Source organism: Homalodisca vitripennis, chromosome 6 (assembly GCF_021130785.1).
Source record: "Homalodisca vitripennis isolate AUS2020 chromosome 6, UT_GWSS_2.1, whole genome shotgun sequence".
Taxonomy (NCBI): Eukaryota; Metazoa; Arthropoda; class Insecta; order Hemiptera; family Cicadellidae; genus Homalodisca; species Homalodisca vitripennis.
Genome location: NC_060212.1, coordinates 150633867 through 150653197, shown reverse-complemented (window position 1 = coordinate 150653197; position 19331 = coordinate 150633867). Strand labels below are relative to the sequence as shown.

At 32.0% G+C, this 19331-nt stretch overlaps 1 protein-coding gene across 1 annotated transcript in view; it reads left to right on the top strand.

The window, feature by feature from the left end:
- LOC124365012 (retinoic acid receptor RXR-alpha-A) overlaps positions 1-5293 on the top strand; it is a 28002-nt gene extending 22709 nt beyond the window's left edge. Inside the window, exon 5 of the mRNA XM_046820889.1 lies at positions 4724-5293. Within this exon, the coding sequence (XP_046676845.1) occupies positions 4724-4983 (260 nt within the window). The 3' untranslated portion in view covers positions 4984-5293. The remainder of the gene's footprint in view (positions 1-4723) is intronic.
- The last annotated feature ends 14038 nt before the right edge of the window (positions 5294-19331 follow it).

Sequence of the window (19331 nt, the reverse complement as noted above, 5' to 3'; positions counted from 1 at the left end):
AATGATAGTAGAAGTAGAGTATATGAGTATAAAATGTGTACACGTATAACTAAATGTATTAAATTTAAAGTATTTAAATGGAAATTATTTGCTTATATTGTTAGTAATAAGTAAAATACTAATGCTACATCAGAAATCAGAATCTCTTTATTTACAAAATCACAAGGAAATGTTGTAATGGCGTCAATTTTACAAAGTTTATGATCTTGAGGTTTCTTGCTTTACAGATCAAATCAAATAAAAAAAAAAAAATTCTTGAGTTGTATATATTGGTTGCTCTATCAGCCAGCTTTGTAGTTGTCTGTGAAGGTAAAATGTTACTTGTTATTTTTGTTTACAATTCATAATTAATATGATGTGGAGTACATAGTTAAAAGTCCCAAGAAACATGTGTGAGATCAAATACAAAACGTTATTTTAGACGGTTTAATCATAAAATAAAATTATTACACCTGCCATTTTAAACATTGTGAAAGGGTGCAAAGCATGGTAAGCACAATGCGACTTTACATTTTGCATATTCAATACTGGATCTTTCCGGTTTGTCCTTAGTGCTGCACCTCGCACATCTTCTAAAAGAGGAAGCAATTGGCATGTGGCACCCAACATCACTGTTTTCCATATCAGTAACCGGTTTTACCATGAAACTTTTTCCCTTTTCTACAACCTGACTTTTGCGTTTTTCTGGTTGTAAAGTTTTCAATAAGTTCCTCAGCCAACTTCTTGCGGAAGATTAATTGTGTCATCACTTTGCCCCTCTTTCTTTTAGTTACAAACTTATAAATTGTATAGGAATTTACTATAACACTGTAAAGGAAAACATAAAACATCTTAATCCACCATTTTCGTGATATTTGGATAATGCTATATGATGACTGTAGATGATCAAAATAGTCTACTCCTCCCATAAACCTGTTGTAGTCAGCCACTGCTTGAGGACATGTTACTGAAACCTTTTCACCCTTTTTATTCCTGTTCATCGTCAGAATCCATTCTGTAAAAATACATAAAAATTATAATTGTTATTCTAGAACCATATTTTAAGATGCCAACTTAACTTGGACATATTTTAAGACAAATACAATGTTTTGTGAAGATAAAAAAATTAATAATTGGTTCAGATCCTCAACCTATTTCTCATAACCTATTCTCATACAGGCTTTGTAATAATTCATTAATAACTCGCGGGCGCAAACGTTTTTCCATTTTATATTAATATTAATTTGAAAAGCACTTAAATAGGATCCAATATATATAAAAACTTTAAGATGTAGAGAGCAAAATTATATTATAAAATATTTTTCCCAAGCTGGTTAAAAAAAATTTTTGTATGAGACCTCAATTAACAATTAATTTCGGGTACATAATGCTCATGCAAAATATATGAATAGTTCATAACATATTCACCAACTATAACAAAATAAAGCACTATATTAATAAATAGTAAATCACTTACCTAATACTGAGAGTGATCAAATTGATATGGTGTCTATAAGAAGAATGCAACTGCCATAGGGCTCAGAAGCTTACTGGCTAAATATTTGACCACTTAGACACATTTCCACTGCCAGCACCGAGCGAGTCCAGACAGGAACGCTGATTAGCTGTTATCATTATTGAGTCAGCATTAGATAGCTGAATGACAATAGAATAGAGTTTAGCTTGACCGCTCAAGTAATAATGAACTTTATAAGTGGTGGGTAAATTTTAGCCAGTATGCATTAACGGAAAAATATCAAAAATAAACCTGAGCACCAGAGTGACCTGAGCGGTGGTCAATACTTTAGCCAGTATCCGTTACAGCAAAAAAACCAAAGATATAGATGACCTATAAAAGGTTAATTAACACCCAAATTTGAATTGACATTTTAAATTGTTATTAAATGAAAAATCATTATAATAAAGTGTTTTATAAAAAACTATATAACTACAAGTTTGAAGTATATTTTCTCAATAATGATTATCCAGTTAGGCTTACAGAAAGAGTACATTGAAGCTTGTATTTTATGAAATTATTTGGAATGTTTTATTTTAATCATTAGAAATTAGTAATGAAAACAAATTATAAAAAAATAATGTTTGATGTGTCGAATCAAAACATTAATGGTTTTTCAAGAGCCTTGTTGAGTTTAATTGTGTGTTTTTGTGTATTCTTGCACGTAAAATGTACCTTTATGCTGGGGGACATGTTGATACTAAGATCTTCATATTGTTTGGGTGGTCTCTTATAATGATTTAAATTGAATGTCTGCAGATATCCCTAATGCGAACAGAATTTTTGTGTGTCAGGCGACAATTTGTGATAGAAATAAACAAAGTTGTTTAACAATTACTTCTTGATTAATTGTGTGAATAAGAATAAACTGCATGATAAAAATATAAATGTTTTTATTTAAACAAACATTTTGTTAATAGAAAAATGTGATATTCTTTAGTTTTTTAATTGAATTTTTTGTTTTACATAAATTACTGGTAATACCTGTAATGTTATTATTTTATCCTTAAAAGGTTTTTATTCCATTGGTTTTGCTACCAAAATTACTATTGTAGTAGAAGTTTGATTAATTGAGATAAATAAGACCAGAGCCACCTCCGATATGAAAAAAATCGCATCATATAAAGATTGTAATAAAATATCTTAACTTTACAGAAAAATTCAGTATTAATGAATAATAATGATTCATTCTTGTAATAAATTACATGACTTACTACTGAGCTTGCAGTCAACATTATAGAGTTTATATATAGGCATGTTCTAAATATCTACCATTATTGCTTGAACTACCAATGGCCAGTAGAGCCATTCACCAATGCACTGTTTTGTGGCTATGCAAAGCAAAAACAGATGGGGTATCTTCAGCGTAATTTTGTAAATACTTCTTTAAGGCTATTCATTTGTTAAAAATGGCCTTGGTTCTCCCAACAGCAGAGATATATGTATATTACACTTTTTCTCTTGACCTGATGTGATGGAACCACAACGCATGTGACCGCACTGTGCGGCGAATCCATAGTAAATTGAAATCTGTCAGTATCTTTTGGTAGAGTTCCTGGCCATGTCTATACCAACATATGTGATTGGAGAGTAAGAAAAGATGTCTGGAGTGGCTATAGAATGCAGAGACTATAATTATTATAAAGGATTCCTATAATTACATAATCCTTGGAAGTTTGTTTCCTTGAGAATAATATCTCTTCAACATTTGATCTTTCACGTTTGAAGCTATTCAGTAATTACGACGACATGCAATGTAGTGAACATTTTCAAAACTTTTTAAATTAGTAGAAATTTCTGGAAATAATTGGTAAATATGGATTTTTTGTCTTTCGCAAGTCACCATTTTCAAATAGAGTAAGCAGATGTGGTGCTGGTTCATAATTCATATAATTTTTCAGTTATTCATCAAAACACAAATACGTTGGAAACAGCAACAATGGATCAATAGGAATAACATCACAAATTTTAATTTTGCAACTTTTTCCCCATGAGAGGATTTATTTTATTTTTCCTTAATAATTTTAATTTGTAAAGATTTTGTTCCTCTCTTTTCTTCCCGTTTGACCTATATTAATTGCTTTTTAACCTTTTCATTTAAAAAATTACTACTTTTTATTATTTCACCAATATCTGGATTTGTTTCGCAAGATGAGCCCAGGTGATCGCATATAACACAGCTACTACGCAGACAGTTTTCCATTGTTAAAAAACTAATAGAAAAAAATAATAATTAATTAATTGTACTTTATTCATTAATAATAATAATATATATATATATATATATATATATATATATATATATATTTAATGGTTTTTAAAATTAAATTGGTTTTTAAGCCTTTCAGTGCCATTTTTATGGAATGTTAGTCAATAATGCCAAATTTTTGTCAGGTGTTTTACAAAAGTGCTGTGCTATTTTTAGGAATTTGCTTAGGGTTATTATAAATGACTATAACTTAGTTATTTACTGGTGAATTTTTAAAATTTCTGTTTGTTTTGTAAAAAAATGTGTATATTAACACTAAATATACTTAACTTCAACTTAATTACTCCAGAATTCGATGCCATATGTAAGGTAGGAATATACTGAAGGCAGAAAAGATACTATGTTTTTTTTTTTGTTTTCTTAGGACAAGAAGCTTATAAATTGTACTTAGTCGTATAAGAACCTTAGTGTTGCTTCCGGAGTGATGATTTGATAGAAAGACTGGGCTTTACCAGATCAGAAGGTTGTTCTTCTTAACATAGTGTCATTATAAAAGAAATGAGCGGGATATTTCTTGTAAGGTTGTACTTTTACAGATTCTATTTTACAACTACACTAGGCCTACACAATTTATACATTTTATGTTACCAGTTATTATTTAGTAAGCCTGTAATGGAAGGTGGGGGTTGGACATGAAAATGATGTTATGTTTTAGGTTATGTAGCTCTGTGGATTTAGTTACCCACTTGTAGATTAGCTCTCTCCTCAGTTGGAACTAATTAGTTTGATTAGGAAGGGCCTTTTTTACTCTTGTTATAAAACAGTTGTTGAAAGAAGTGATATTGTGGGTAGCTCAGTGTTGGCATACAGATTAGTTTTTGTATTTGATCGTGCCCTGATTAATAATTTTTTCCTAACTGTGCATAGATTATTATGGCAGGAATAAGGCAGATTCTATTTGTTTCTCACTGTCATAATTTTTTACATCCTGGAGTAAGAGACATATATTTTGTAAACAGCTGTAAGGGGACTGAAGTCGCAGGCGGAAGTGGAGTCTTTGCGGGAGAAAGTGTACGCAACGCTGGAGGAGTACACGCGACTCACACACCCCCAGGAACCAGGGAGATTTGCCAAGCTGCTGCTGCGGCTGCCCGCCTTGCGCTCTATCAGCCTCAAGTGTCTCGAACACCTGTTCTTCTATCAGATCATCGGAGATGCTTCCATAGACGGCTTTCTCATGGAAATGCTTGAAAACCCTCCAGATCACAGATTAGACTAAGGTTACAAATCTTACTTTTGTTGTATGGTTAAGATATTTTTACACTCGCTGTCTGTCGAGATTAATGGTTGATTATTATCCTATTCCAACGTGGTAATGCAACTGTGCTATTGCAGCTTCAAGTCAAATTAGTTTCTCTATTGTTTTATCCTTTTGACTGTTACTTGTGGGTCTTAAAGCTATTACCAAAATTTAATTCTACTTCTAAACCTTATGTTTAGCACTTTAAAAATTGTTTGGAACTCTCTTATTTATTTAACAATTTAAAATTATTACTATTTGTTTAATTAAAGTCAGTAATTATGTTTTATATGAGTATTTTGTGCATTCTAAAATCAGAAATGAGCCAACGAATATTTGTTAATAAAAGAATGTAAGAAACATAGAAAACAAAAGTCATATTGAGATGATTTAAATCAAGGAAAGTGTTCTAGTTATGACTAATCATGGCCTAATGATGATATAATGACATGAGTATATTTTAAATAGAAGGAATGATTAAATGATAACCTTTCTTCCATGGGAATTTGGTATTGTAAAATGTTGGTATCTTATAATTGTTTTCATCGGAAACATATTCTTAAAGCAGTTAATTGGTTTTTTTAAAGATGTTTTGAAATAATTGGATGATTTTATGCTGGATGACAGCTTTTTTAAAGGTGAACAGCAATTTAAGTACTAAGTGTCAGTATAGGGACTTAACCCTTTGAGTGCCGCAGCGTCTACATAGTAGATGTTGTGAAATGTGCATAAATTGCCGGCATCTACCCAGTAGACGATTTGTATTTAATTAATATCACATGTAATTCATTTTTGTTTTGACAAATAACTTATTTCACGGCAATCTACAAGTTTCGAACAATCAATTGTGATTGATTTTTATTGTTCACCGCCTCCTTGTAGTTATACTATTCTGCAATTGTGTTCAGTAAAACTTACAATGCATTTATAAACTTCTTTTTTCGTGTTTATTTGTTTAGTGATGTATATTTTATTGTTGGATTGGTGACGAAGTAAAACGCAAGTTCCAGTCAAACTATTGATTTTAGGTGAAGTAAGGTTATATTGTAGGCCTGTGTATATTTTTATATAACTAGTATTTTACAGTCATCTTACTTCATTGAGTGAAATAGGATAGTTATAATATTGTTTCTAAACTTTTGACAAACTTGAACAAAAATTGCTTTTTGTTGTATTTTGTATATATTGCAGTATCTGGTTAAATATTACTGTAACACACCATATTATGCATGATTTTTATTCAGTTTTTCATGCTCTTTAATATGGTATAGCTAAAAATAAATTTAAAAAATATTGTATATATAAAATTTTAGTTCAAACTTAAATTTTTTTTCATTTTTTAGTTTTTTGTTATAACCTATATTCTTTTTGTGTAAATAGAAATAAAATTATAATATTATATAGAAAAAATAACTTGTTTTATAACACACAAACTAAAAAAAAATTATTCAAATCGGTTAAATAGTTTTTTAAATATAGTTTTTTCCCCACATGCTTGCAAAGCAGAAGGAAATGCTCCGGCAATTTATGCGTATGACTTGGGAAAATATGCTGTGGCACTCAAAGGGTTAATACTATGTATCCTTTATTGACTGAAATATTGTTGGTGTCTTCTTTTTAAATTTATTCCATTAAAGGCCTGTACAAGAATTTTATCATGCAGCAACTGAATAAGTTACTACTATTACTAGTAAGTGACCTTGTAAGGATTGAAAAGTGGAGCAATAAGTTTGCAGTTGGCTAATTTTTTAGTTAAAACCATTTAATATACATTCTCAGAAGGCAGAAGAAAGAAAGAAATTTTTACAATTGCATGAGGAGTTGTAAGCATTTATAGTACAGTAGAACTCCGATTATCCGAATTAATTGGGGATCAGGCCGATTCGGATATGCAAAAATTCGGATAGTTGGATTTAGCATGGAAATTATGCAAAAAAAGGACGTTTTGCACTCATCGTTAATGATTTTATAATATCAGGCTATGCAACACTACACACATCAACGCAACTCTCAAGGTACAACGCAACTCGACTGCTAAATACACACGCGAACGGAACTGGCATACGGCTCAAGCGCACTGACCGGCGGGCGGCGAGACTGCAGTCGATGTGCAGGTGGAAGGGCGGGGTGTTCTAAATATAGCATGCGGGAGTCACGTTACCACGGTAAGGGGACGTACGCCTGGCGCGCCGGGCTCCTGCCCCTGTCTACGTCATGGCACGTTTCGTTGGGCGGGCGCCGTCACTGTTATTTGACGACTTTCAAATTTTACATAATTTCACCGAATTGTGATTTGGATAATTGGGGATTCGGATAATAGGGGTTCGGATAATCGGAGTTCTACTGTATAATTTTATATTAATATCCTAACAAAAATGGATGAAATGGTCTGTAAACCTTTTACATGTATATGTACAAGAGATATTTTAAAGGAATTACAAGTTTATATTTATAAAATTAATTTTCTTAAATAATATTTTATTAAAGCATGTTATTTTTGTGAGTTACATTTTATTAAAATAAAAGTTATTTCCTCGAGTCATATTCCATAAAAATAAAATCGAATGCATGTTTGTGTGCTCTTAATGCCTTCATTACAACACCATTTATCCAATTGCAATTTAACTCTGGGAAGTTTTTAAGTACAATTCCGTTAAGGTTTCTGGCATAGTACATCTATCCTACTGATCTCAGTGCTCTGTCCCATTGGACTCTAAAATTGGAGAAGTTTCCATGAGTTTTTAATAGAAAAATTCTGTTAGATGTAATCAACTGTTTGATGTAAACATCCTAATTAAGGATGGGTCAATTCTGATACTTGATAACTATTAAGGTACAACACGAGTGCCTCCTAGCATAATTTGGCCCACAGAGCATTTCTGTTGTATTCACGTAGCACTATTGAGGTATTGATGATACCTATTGAAAAATAATGAAACTTTCTATGAAACAACTAAGAACAGTATCGTACACAGCAACAATAAGCTAAAATTCTGAATGGGAAATTCAAGAGTGAAGATGTTCCATTAAGTGTGGCCATGTATTCTAATAATTTCAACAGACATGCCATTTGAATTGAAACATTTACAATTTCTGGTGCAATTTGCTTTTACAATGACCATTAACAAAAGGTCAGGGTGAGGACTAGATTTTGAGAACCTGGCTTGGTCATGCCTCAGGAAACCTTCTGATTCTTTTATATAAGGACCAGATTGAAAAAATGTGTATTTAGAAATAAAAATAAGTCTGTGTAAATTGGATTTTATCGTGAATGTCCTTGAATATCCTTTCTTCTGGGATTGCTACAATGTGTGATGGGTAATAAATCAATAAAAACGAAGCTATAACTCATCTATCAAAAAGTTAATGTTATTTCTGCTGTTTTATTTGGCCTAATTATGCCCAATTTTCATTCTGTAAATTCAGATAATTTCTTCTTGTACAAATACAAACATTTTTACATTTTTCGATCTGCAGAGAATTTATCTTCTGGTTGTGACCTAAATAAAAAGAAATTCAATGAACTAGAAACCACCAAACAATTGCACTATTTTAAAGAAGGTACATTTCATTTATGACTCAAACTCATCATTGTCTTTGATTCTTCAGATACTGGATTTCCCACATAACTTTGTTTTCTCTTTTTTGTAAAGAGAATTTATTAAAAGTGTTTTTATTAAGTATTTCAATAATTACCCAAGGTACAGTTTAAATACAATGGTTATATCATTTTCTCTCAAATAAATAGTGTAAATAGGATTGTTGCACTGGGGGAATTAATTCCCCTCCCCCACCTTTTATGCGACTGTCTCAAATATCCCAAACACTAACCATAGATGGATTGCAGCTCTATGCCAAGGGGGAAATCCATGTTAATTGTTACCTGACCTAATACGGTTACGAATTTAAAATTAATACATCATTTACAGAAATAAATAGTTTTTGAAACAATACTCAGAGCTCTAAAAACATCAGAATTTGTTGAAACCCCTGCATGTAATGGAATTCGTATATATTTTAGCTCAAAGGAAACATCCAAATTTTCCTTCTGATAGATAAGAAACTCCCTAAGAAAAATTATCTATAGCATTCGGTTTCATTGTTAAACCCTTTTAACCCCGGCCATTAAATCAAGTGATGTGCCAGAAATCCCAAGCCATTTTCAGACAAAATGTAAGGGTTTTGTAAAAAATTCATAACTCAGTTATTTTTTAAGATATTTAGGTAATTCTTTTTTTGTTTTACTTCTTTATACATGTAGCTTACAGAAATATACAAATAAAATTATTATTTTGAAAGTAATTTTTTTTAAATGCATATACATATATAAAAAATAAATAAAAATGAAAAAATTTCAAGTTTGATCATGGAAACCATATAGATAAAAAAATAAATATTGACACAAAAATACCCATTTAATTTATGATATATTTAAACCTTAATAAAAGGAAACAAAAATTATAGGCCTACCTTATTTACAAATTGAGTAACATCAATTTTTGTAAAGCCGTGTAAATTTTTCTTTTTGCCATTTCTGGGCAAGGCAATGTAACAAGCCCTTGAAATTCACAGTACTTAACACTTTGAGTCCCCGGGTTCTTAGTAATATTTATATGTGCTGTCCCCAGCCATTTCAAGGGTTTTTTAGTTAAATTGTAAAAAAATTTTAAGTTATAGTTTCTTAGCAACCAATATATCAAATTGAAAAGCAGAAAAATATAAATAAAACTATTAAAAATGTTACATATCTTTTTGAAGTCAATACAAATATTCAGTCCATAAAAAGTGTGTAAAATACTGAAGAAAAAAAAAAAATTGGAACATAACTCATAAATTTATTTGCTCAATTTTTCTTTCTTGACTTATTTTCTGCTAACCATAACATATTACACATCAAAATAAAGCTAAGAAGTTGTAGTCCAAATATATGTATATATATCCAAGGTAAATATATTAACTTTTTTTAAATCAATGAAAATGTTGAGTCCATAAAAAGTGTGTAAAATATTGAAGAATAAAAATTGGAACATAAAGCACAAGTTTGTTTATACATTTTTCTTTATGATTCTTTTCAGCTAACCATAACATATTACACATCAAAAATAAAGCCAAGAAGTTGTAGTTCTAATATATTTATTTATAATCAAGGTAAATAACACAGATGAAAAGTTGAATAGAGAGAATGTAGTCCTATTTACAAGTAGTTAGCTTTAGTGTGAAATAATTTGAAACATTCAGGAAGGCAGAGGGCAGTGTCACACTCTGGGCAAAACCACACAGTTTCTTTCTTCCAGATTTGCCTGTGTTTGTTTGTTTATTTTTCTCTGAACAAACTTTACAACACTCTTGTTGGATGGACCTTCTTATCAGTTCGGAGGAATGTTTTCGGGAAAATGTCTGCCTGTAAGTCAGAATCTGTATGATACAATGTATCAACGATAAGCTTCGTTGTTTTGGAATCCAAAAATTCACTCATTTTACGCGTTTGAGTTGAATAACATAATAAAAACAACACTGATCAACACAAAATCCTAATTGTATAAATAACTATAACTAAAACAACTTTTATTTCACTGTAAAACACAAAGCGAGTAGACGTACGGCACGGCACGGCACTAGCAGACAAATACGTAGTTCTTGACTAACGTAAGATAAATAACATAATAAAAACTATAACTGAGCACTCCAAATACTAATTTTATAAACAACTGTTAGCTAAAAAAACTTAATAATTCACTGTAAAAACACAAAGCTAGTGTAAACAGTGCAGACGTCACGGCACCAGCTGACAACTGCGTAATTGTGACTCGGCGTCGTATCAGCTGTTTTGTTACACAATTTCTGTTATAAATATTTTTTTTTTCTTGTAACCGTTTATAAATAACCAAAGACTAATAAAATTAGTCTAATATGACTTGCTAAACATAACACAACCTCTAAAAAACGTCAGTAATGCGAATTAAACCAGTCTACCACGAACTAAAAATAGACTGCCCGGGCCTGAGCTCGGGCTTGGGTCATTGACGATATTGACACAGCCCGGCCTGAGCTCGGGCTTGGGATTCAAAGTGTTAAAATAAACATAAAACCAAAGTTATTTCTGACAAAATAACTAAAACTGTTCATAATCTAAATTTTAAAAAAGTTTTAAAACAATATTTACATCACTACAAAATGTAAATTTTCAAGATATCCATCACTCAAATCGTCGTCACTAATCACATCCACACCATTTGCAACTAGGTTACTAATTATTGTATTTTCCACTTACGGGAGACTTTGAACGATGTCTTTTACTCATTTTGAAATAAAACAAATAATAAACTAAACTTTAACTGCCGTACTTTATACTGCTTTAACCTAAAACTGTAAAGAAAACGGAATATTCACAACCACGTGATATACAGCTGTCTGCAACAAGCGTGAGCAGTCAGTCGAGACGAACTGCAATTGCTCAGTCACAGACTGACAAAAATACAAAGTCAAACCATTACAAACTAAATAATTTCGATGCAAAATATCTTTGTGCACAAGTCTGTGAAATTTCAAAGCATTTGGTGAAATAGGTGGCCAGTAAAGTAATAAAAAGTGCACGTCCGCACTATACGGACGTCGGGAGTTGACGCCATTTTTACGACGTCCGTATAGTACGGACGTTGGGGTTAAAAGGGTTAATAATTGTTTTCCATATTGAGGCAAAAATCTACGATTCTCCTACTGCTTCTGATCTTATTTTATCACCCTAGCAACAATATTTTTATAACTGAATTCCAATTATTAAAATCTTTCATTCACTGCAAAGCACTACTTTCTATTTAGATCCAAAAACGTTGTTAGTTACATATTAAACTGCCTTAAAGTCTACATTTTTAGATCTAGTTAATTGTTTTTGTAACCAGTGTGAAAAATTAACCCTTCTTTTAAACTAATAAGCACAAAAAAGTTTAGATATAATTGTTTTGCTACTATTTGTTTACATAAAATTAGGGATGGGTCGATTCCAATACTCTATTCTCTATGCTTGATACTACTGCTATTTTCACTCAATTCCAATACCAGTTTCCATTAAAAACCACCTAATTATGCCCATACTTAGTCTCTGGAAACTCCTACAGAATGTCAATGAGGGACCACGAGTATGCTGAGTAGGTGAGTGATAGAGATTTTGGGCTCTCTGAAACTTTAATATCCCACACAGCCCTGTTTTGGGCTTGGAGACCCATGGATAGGCTTCAGCTCCACAACTTTGATTCTCAGGTTTATTAGTGGTTATCATATTTAATGTCAAGCATGTGGGCCAAAAATCCATGTCCGCTCTCGGCCTTGGCTACAGAGTTTAGTTAATCAGAGAGAGCTGTTAGCCGACCACATTGGATGAACTATATGCCCAATCAAGAGTAGAACTTGATTTCTTTAACTAATGGATATATAAAGCTGATGTAAGGCCCTGTCTTGCCAATTTGCAAAATCTTTCAAAATTTCAAGGCCAACTACATTTGGAATAATTGTAAAATTTTGTGCTCAAGGAGAAGATATCTACAAGTCATGATAGTTAGTTCAACTATATAAGCTTAACAAAATAAATATATTAGTAAATATATTTAATTTGAAAACATTTGTTTACTGGAGTTAAAGATGGTGGGTCCTAGCATTGTTGTTGAAAATGGTGATACAATTTGTTAGAACAGGCTGTATTCTGGGTGGGTTACAAATAACACAGGAGTCAGGATTTAATTCATGGTCCAGAATTATGGCTATAGTTTTAGTATCAGTACTGCAATTGGTATCGGTCCATCTCTCGCATACAATACAAAACAATCTTTTTATAAAACATATTTGATATTTTTAATGTTTAAGATGTGATCTCTTAGTCTTCTCTAACTTTCTTGTTACGATTTTGATGTTATTGTTAACATAATTCTTATTATTTTCAATGTTAAGAGCCTTTAATGTTGTTTGTCATATATGGCCTGATGGTTGACTGGTTATTTAATGTAGAACTTTCTTGCCTAGCTTTGACATACTTTTATGAATGACTTTATGCTGAGGAGAAATAGTGTAGAGTTATGTCCTGAACAAACCCAGAGTATTCGTTGCACAATCATTTTTTAATTAAATAAAAACCTTTGTTTTAGAAATTTAGAATTATTTATAACTTTTAAGTTTAATCAGTTTTATTTGATCTTATGATTATTTTGTCTTGATACTTTTAGTGCAGTTATAAATTTTTCTCTAATCATATCCCGTCCATGAATAACTGGTTGTTAAGATGTTGTGTAAGCCACTCTGTCATAAGTTACCGCTCTTGTTATGTACAAAGATTTAGTATTGTAAACCGTGTATTTAAAGCCGAGACCAGTACAGTTGTAGCCCTAGATCTAAAATTAGAGACTGGAAACTGGGAAAATTTGTATTTTATTTCCACAGATAAAGACAATTATATTATGTTTCAATGCTATGAATAAATTGTTTTATAATAACTAACCCATGTTGGGTTGTTCTGTGACAAAATTTGTTTTCAATTAAATTGTAAAACATTACAAAATTGCTTTAGCTCTGTGGGTTGTATAGTGTGGAGCCAAAATCACCAAGCTGTGTTCAATCAATCATTTGTCGTAATGTGGAATTGTTGGCCAACAAAAAGGACGAAATACTGAATAGGTTATATTATTTTATACCTTATTGATGGACCACAAGTCCATTTTATACTTGGCGTAAAAGGCAGGTTACATGAAAATGTTTTAGCAAGATCTCTAACAGTCTCACAGTACTCCAGTGTAGTTTTTGATGGATGATGGAAACGTTTGTCCATAAATTCAGAACAAATATGCCAAACTGTCTAAAGTTTTGACATTAAAGTAGATATTTATTTGTGTTTGGAATTCAAGTAAAAAAAATCAGAACCAAATAAGTCAGATCTATGGTGAAGTTGACTGTACTGGTTCAGTCATTGATGATTAGTTAGATTATATTATTTATCTCTATAGTAGAATAACATTTCCAGTGAATACTTTCGAATGTAAGATATTCTTATTAAATCATATCTGCTGTATATATTTTTAACTGACTGGTAGATTTTCAGTTTGGGTTGATAATTATTTTTGTAGAACATACATAACTTTTTAGCAACTGTTACTTTTGAATTTGTATAGCAATGTTATAATAGTTATGTTTTAGAAAATAGATATATAATTTAATGTTTAAATATCAGTTGTATATTTGCAAATTATATTCTCCTATTAAGTTTAAGATTGAATTTTGTAATCTAATCCCTGTTACAGTTGTTTTTGTTTTCTCTTTTGCAGAGAAATTGTAAATATTTTAAGTCAGCCTAGGACATTGACTTGTTATTAACTGATGTATATTTCAATTAGACGTTAGATTTGAGGATTTGTTGTACATAAAGCTAGTGCTCTCTTATTACATTCCATTTGGACTGAATACAACGATCTATTAACAAGGAACCCAATAGTCGGTCAATTATTGTATTTTTATGCAATAATAATAATTGCTGTCCAGAAAAAACTGCATCCTTCTTTATTTCTCCTTGACCTGGCAACTTCCTTGGATATAGTTGTAAGATCTCACAGGTTTCAAGTTGTACATGTCATACACATGTGGTGACCATTTCATGTCCAGTGTTGGTTTGAATTTAGATGTTTCATTGTCCTTAAGGTCTGAAGGGGTATTTTTGGATGTAGGAGAAGAAGAACACAATATTATTTTGTATACTGATGTTTTTAGTATCACTCGTAATCCAGTATTGTTTGAACCAATTTGAGCTAAAAACATTTTTGCAGTTATAATTGTTTAATTTTGTGGAGACGTACACAAAAATAAAAATATATAAAAAGTGATAATTGTTACTGATTGATAACATAAGTGATAAAAAATCAGCAAAATTCACATTTGTTACAACACTAATAGTGTGTTAAGTTAGTTATTTACCTGAAGAAGAGATCAGGTTGCAGATCTCGAAACGCAGTGTTACTGATTTTTTGTATCACTGAACAATGGCAAATGTCCAGAAAAATCCTGTTTCCTTCACAATCCTTCCATCATCAAAAACAAGCTTCAAACAAAGAACACTAATAAACTAAAACTAAAAAATTCTATACAGATATAAATAATGTATTATTTTATGCCTTTGTTTTTAAATACTTGTAGATGCATTTTCAATTGTACACCAGTCTGACATTATTATACAAGTTACTTAGCGTGTAACATGCTTTTATCAGTTCATGTTGTACGCTATAAAAAACAACTTCAGTGATGATTTCACATAAACATGTTACAATACAAATTTCAGTGTTTTTCAGTACATTTATTACAAATTGAGGATTATGCATGTGTTGAACGAAGTTTGTTGTAGGGGCATTTAAAAACTAATTCGGGTGGACCAGGCTGTGGCCTCCCAGTTTGATGAATTTTTTGCTAGTTCACCTTCAACTTTTCAAGTCTATCTGAGGTGTGTTCAAAAATATCAAACAGTTTTTGTGCTTATACGAAAGAAATGTGGATGGCATCCTTTGGTGGAGATGTGGCTAGTCTTGCACTGTTTTCCCGCCAGCAAAAAGCATCAGTCACTTGCAGCTGGCCTAAGAGTGAGGAAGTTTAGTTGAAATGATTGAAATGAAAGAAAACTTGAACAGAGATATTAAAATTTTACCAAAAATTATGTGTACCAAATGGAAATTATTGGTAAGATTCAGTAGTTTCTTGGGGTTGATGCCTTCAGCAAGACACATATGAAGGAGTGGTACAATTGCTTTAAAGATGGTCGCACACCAGTGGACAGTTAACAACATTTGGACAGATTATGATCAAGCCGAAATGAAAATGTCATTGAGCAAGTCCGAACTGGTCATTGAGGATGTTGCGTCAGTGTTTGAGAAGTAAAGGACCAAATAGGGCAAGTATTGGATCGGCATATTCAATTTTTTTACACAACTGTCTATAGTAGAATGTCCCGATCTCTTAGAAGAATTTGAACCAAAAATAATAATCAGTGTCTTTGTGGTATATTTGGAGTTTTATTTTTTTACTAAATTATTTTAATATACAGGTGACACAGAATAACATTTTTGAAATGAGTAGTGGTAGTCATGGGCAGTTGGCAGCACTGCGGGTTTGTGACAACGATTAAACAGTCCGCCATTTCAGTAGTCATGGATCAGTGGAATGGAAAACAGCGTGCGTTATCCATAAAAATGTTTTTTTTTAAACAATGATAGTTTGTTAGTGGCGTAGAGGGAGTTTTGTCATTTTTATAATTTAGCATGTCATGATGCTGTTCTGTCGAAATATGAGATAAAATTTTAGATTAATAACTTTGAAGAGGTCTGTATCTGACCTCAAAAAGAAACCAACAGGACGACCAAGAAGTGTGTGTTCTCCATGGAACATTGATGCTGTACGCAAGTCTGTCTTACGGAGCACATGGCGTCCTTGATGAAGGATGGCATTCAATTCATAAGCAAACAGCACTAGTTATAATGTCTTGGTAGAGTGTTCGCAGAATTCTTCATCTTGATTTAAAATTTCATCCATACAAACTACAGATGGTGTAACAGTTGAAGGACAATGATTACGGTTATGACTGGGATTCTGTCAACAATGATAAAAAATATAAACAGTGATGATGAATTTCTAAATAAGTTGTGGATGCCAAATGAGGCACATTTTGATCTCACAGGTTACGTGAATAAACAGAACTACTGTTACTGGGCAAACACAAATCCTAATGACGCTCATAAGCGCTCTTTACACGCCAGTAAAGTGACAGTATGGTGTAGTGTTTTATTACATGGGATTATAGGAGCGTATTTATTTCGGAAATGAACAGGGAAACACAATTGTCAATGCAGATTGTTGTGTGGAGATGTTACGGAGTATCGTTACACGTGCATTGAACAACTTTCCAAACGTTCAAGAAGCCTGGTTTCAACAGGACGAAGCGACATCACCCACTGAACAGCAATCAATCATCAGTGCGAGAATTACTTGGTAACCGTGTGATCTTACGATTTGCTAACATTCCCTGGTCACCGAAATCACCAGATTTATCCGTTTGTGATTTTTTCTTGAGGAACTACCTCAAGAGTAAAGTATACAGTGACTCGACCAAGAACCCTGGATGAGTTAAAACAGAGAATTTCGGATAAAATCTACAGTATCCCAGCTGAGATGTTCCTGTGGTCAATGAGGAATAGACAATAGACAATAGACAAATCTCTTTATTTACATGATCGTAAAGAACAGTATAGCGTCAAATATTTAAAACAGTCATAACTCAGAAATAAACTTTAGAAGAGATAAGTAGAGCAATTTTGGAAAAGTTCATCTGAGATGTGCACTCCTTGCTCTCTCAATAAATTCCTCCAGGCTGTAGATGGTTTCGGAGATGAGCCAGCTACGTAGTCTCTGCTTTAAGGAAATGTGATTCCCCTTCTTGATTTCAGGTGGTAGTAAATTGTACAGCCTTGCACCGGCGTAGGACGGTTTCATGGCGAAAAGGCTCATTCTGTGTGCTGGAAGGGCAAAATCATCCGCAAATCTGGTGTTGTGGTTGTGAACATTGGCGTTCCTGGGCAACCCAAGGCTACTGGCATACAGGATGACTTCCATTATGTATACAGTTATGGATCTCCATAACTGATTTGTCAAATGTATGTACAGGACATCATCTAAAGGACTTAATTAAAAAAAAAAAAATGATAAATGACATCAATGTTTGGTAAATAACAAAGTTTTAAGATTTCATATACTATGAATTCAATTTCTTTCTTTTATCACTTTTAGTTTTATTGGTTTGTAGAAGTGTTCCCGTTTTTCTGTGTTGCACTGTATTTGGTTCATGAATGTCAGTGAAGTGTAATTGTTAAATGAAACATACCCAATAACCCCAATTATATTCAACCCCTCCCTCTATGTGTTAACGTTTTTAATTAAAGGAGGTAAGCAAAACATCCTTCTGTTTGTTGGAATTCATCAAGATTATTATACTGTGTAAGTTGAATCTAACAAAGATTGCCCATAGCGTATTGTGTTTATCATTTTCCCTACTTCTTAACTAATCATATGGCAATATATTGCCAATGTATTTACCAAGAAGGCATTTTTAAGGTGAAATGTGTAATTAATAACAGAAATTGTACTGAGTATAAATATTTAATGATAGTCATACATACACTTTACATTTGAAAGAAATTATCTAGTAGTAAATACATTACGAAACACAAATTAATAGAGTAAATTATGCTAAGGTTTCTTATATTGTCTACTGTATTGTACATTTACACTAATATTGTAACTTATACACCATTGGCAGTGATGTACACATTGTGTTCAGTATACATGGAAAAATACACAATTTTCTGTAAAAACACTTTCGACATCTTCATAAATAAATTTGTGGTGTAAAAATTAAATTATTTACATTCCCAACAGTGGTTAAAGGTTTGTATTTTCACAGTCTTTGAGAAATTACTTATAACGATGATCTAATAAGCAATGAAGATCATTATACTGTGTATAAATTAAAGCTAAGATCTCTCCCTAGATTTGCAATGATACTACTTTGAGTTGTTTAAAATGGAATTTTTTTACATATTACATTTATTTATTTATTATACATGTCCACGTTTCTGTAAAGACCTTTTTGGACTTTTTACAAAACTGTTTTGAATGTTCTTGACAATTTCATCTCCTGTTTTTAAACCTACCTGTCCGCATCTTCTCCAATAATCTGAATGTTTCCTGAAACTTCTTATCCCATAGATAAATGCTGCATTTGTCAGAGAGATTTTCATGAAATACTCGATGATGCTCTTATCAAGCTGAAATTGCAGAATTAAACTTGAACAAAACACAATGACTTTCTTTGCGAAATTGCCCTGTGAAAATGACTGTTTTTGTTAAAACGTTAGTCACATATTACTAAATGACAACAATGGGTAATTCAATTTATGAAAACAAAATTTTATAAACAGCTATTCTAATTTATGTCTGTTTCATAGATCTGTGACCAATAATAGAGTAGCTATAAACAATTAAAAGTGACAAGACTTTTTGAACACACTGTACTAGTATTCTTGTGTAGAAGCAATGATCAGCACACTAGATCAGCCTTACTGTGCATAGTCTTTGCTACTCAACCTCTAACCTCTATCCCCAATAAATCGGATGTCAGTGTTACGTTAACAACTGATAAATATTATATGAAATGCTGGTCGTTGGCTAGAATGTCCAATATCTAATATGGCAGTTGTCTGCATTTATATTTTTACTGGCTTTCGTATTGACCAGCCAGTAATACTTATGTTAGT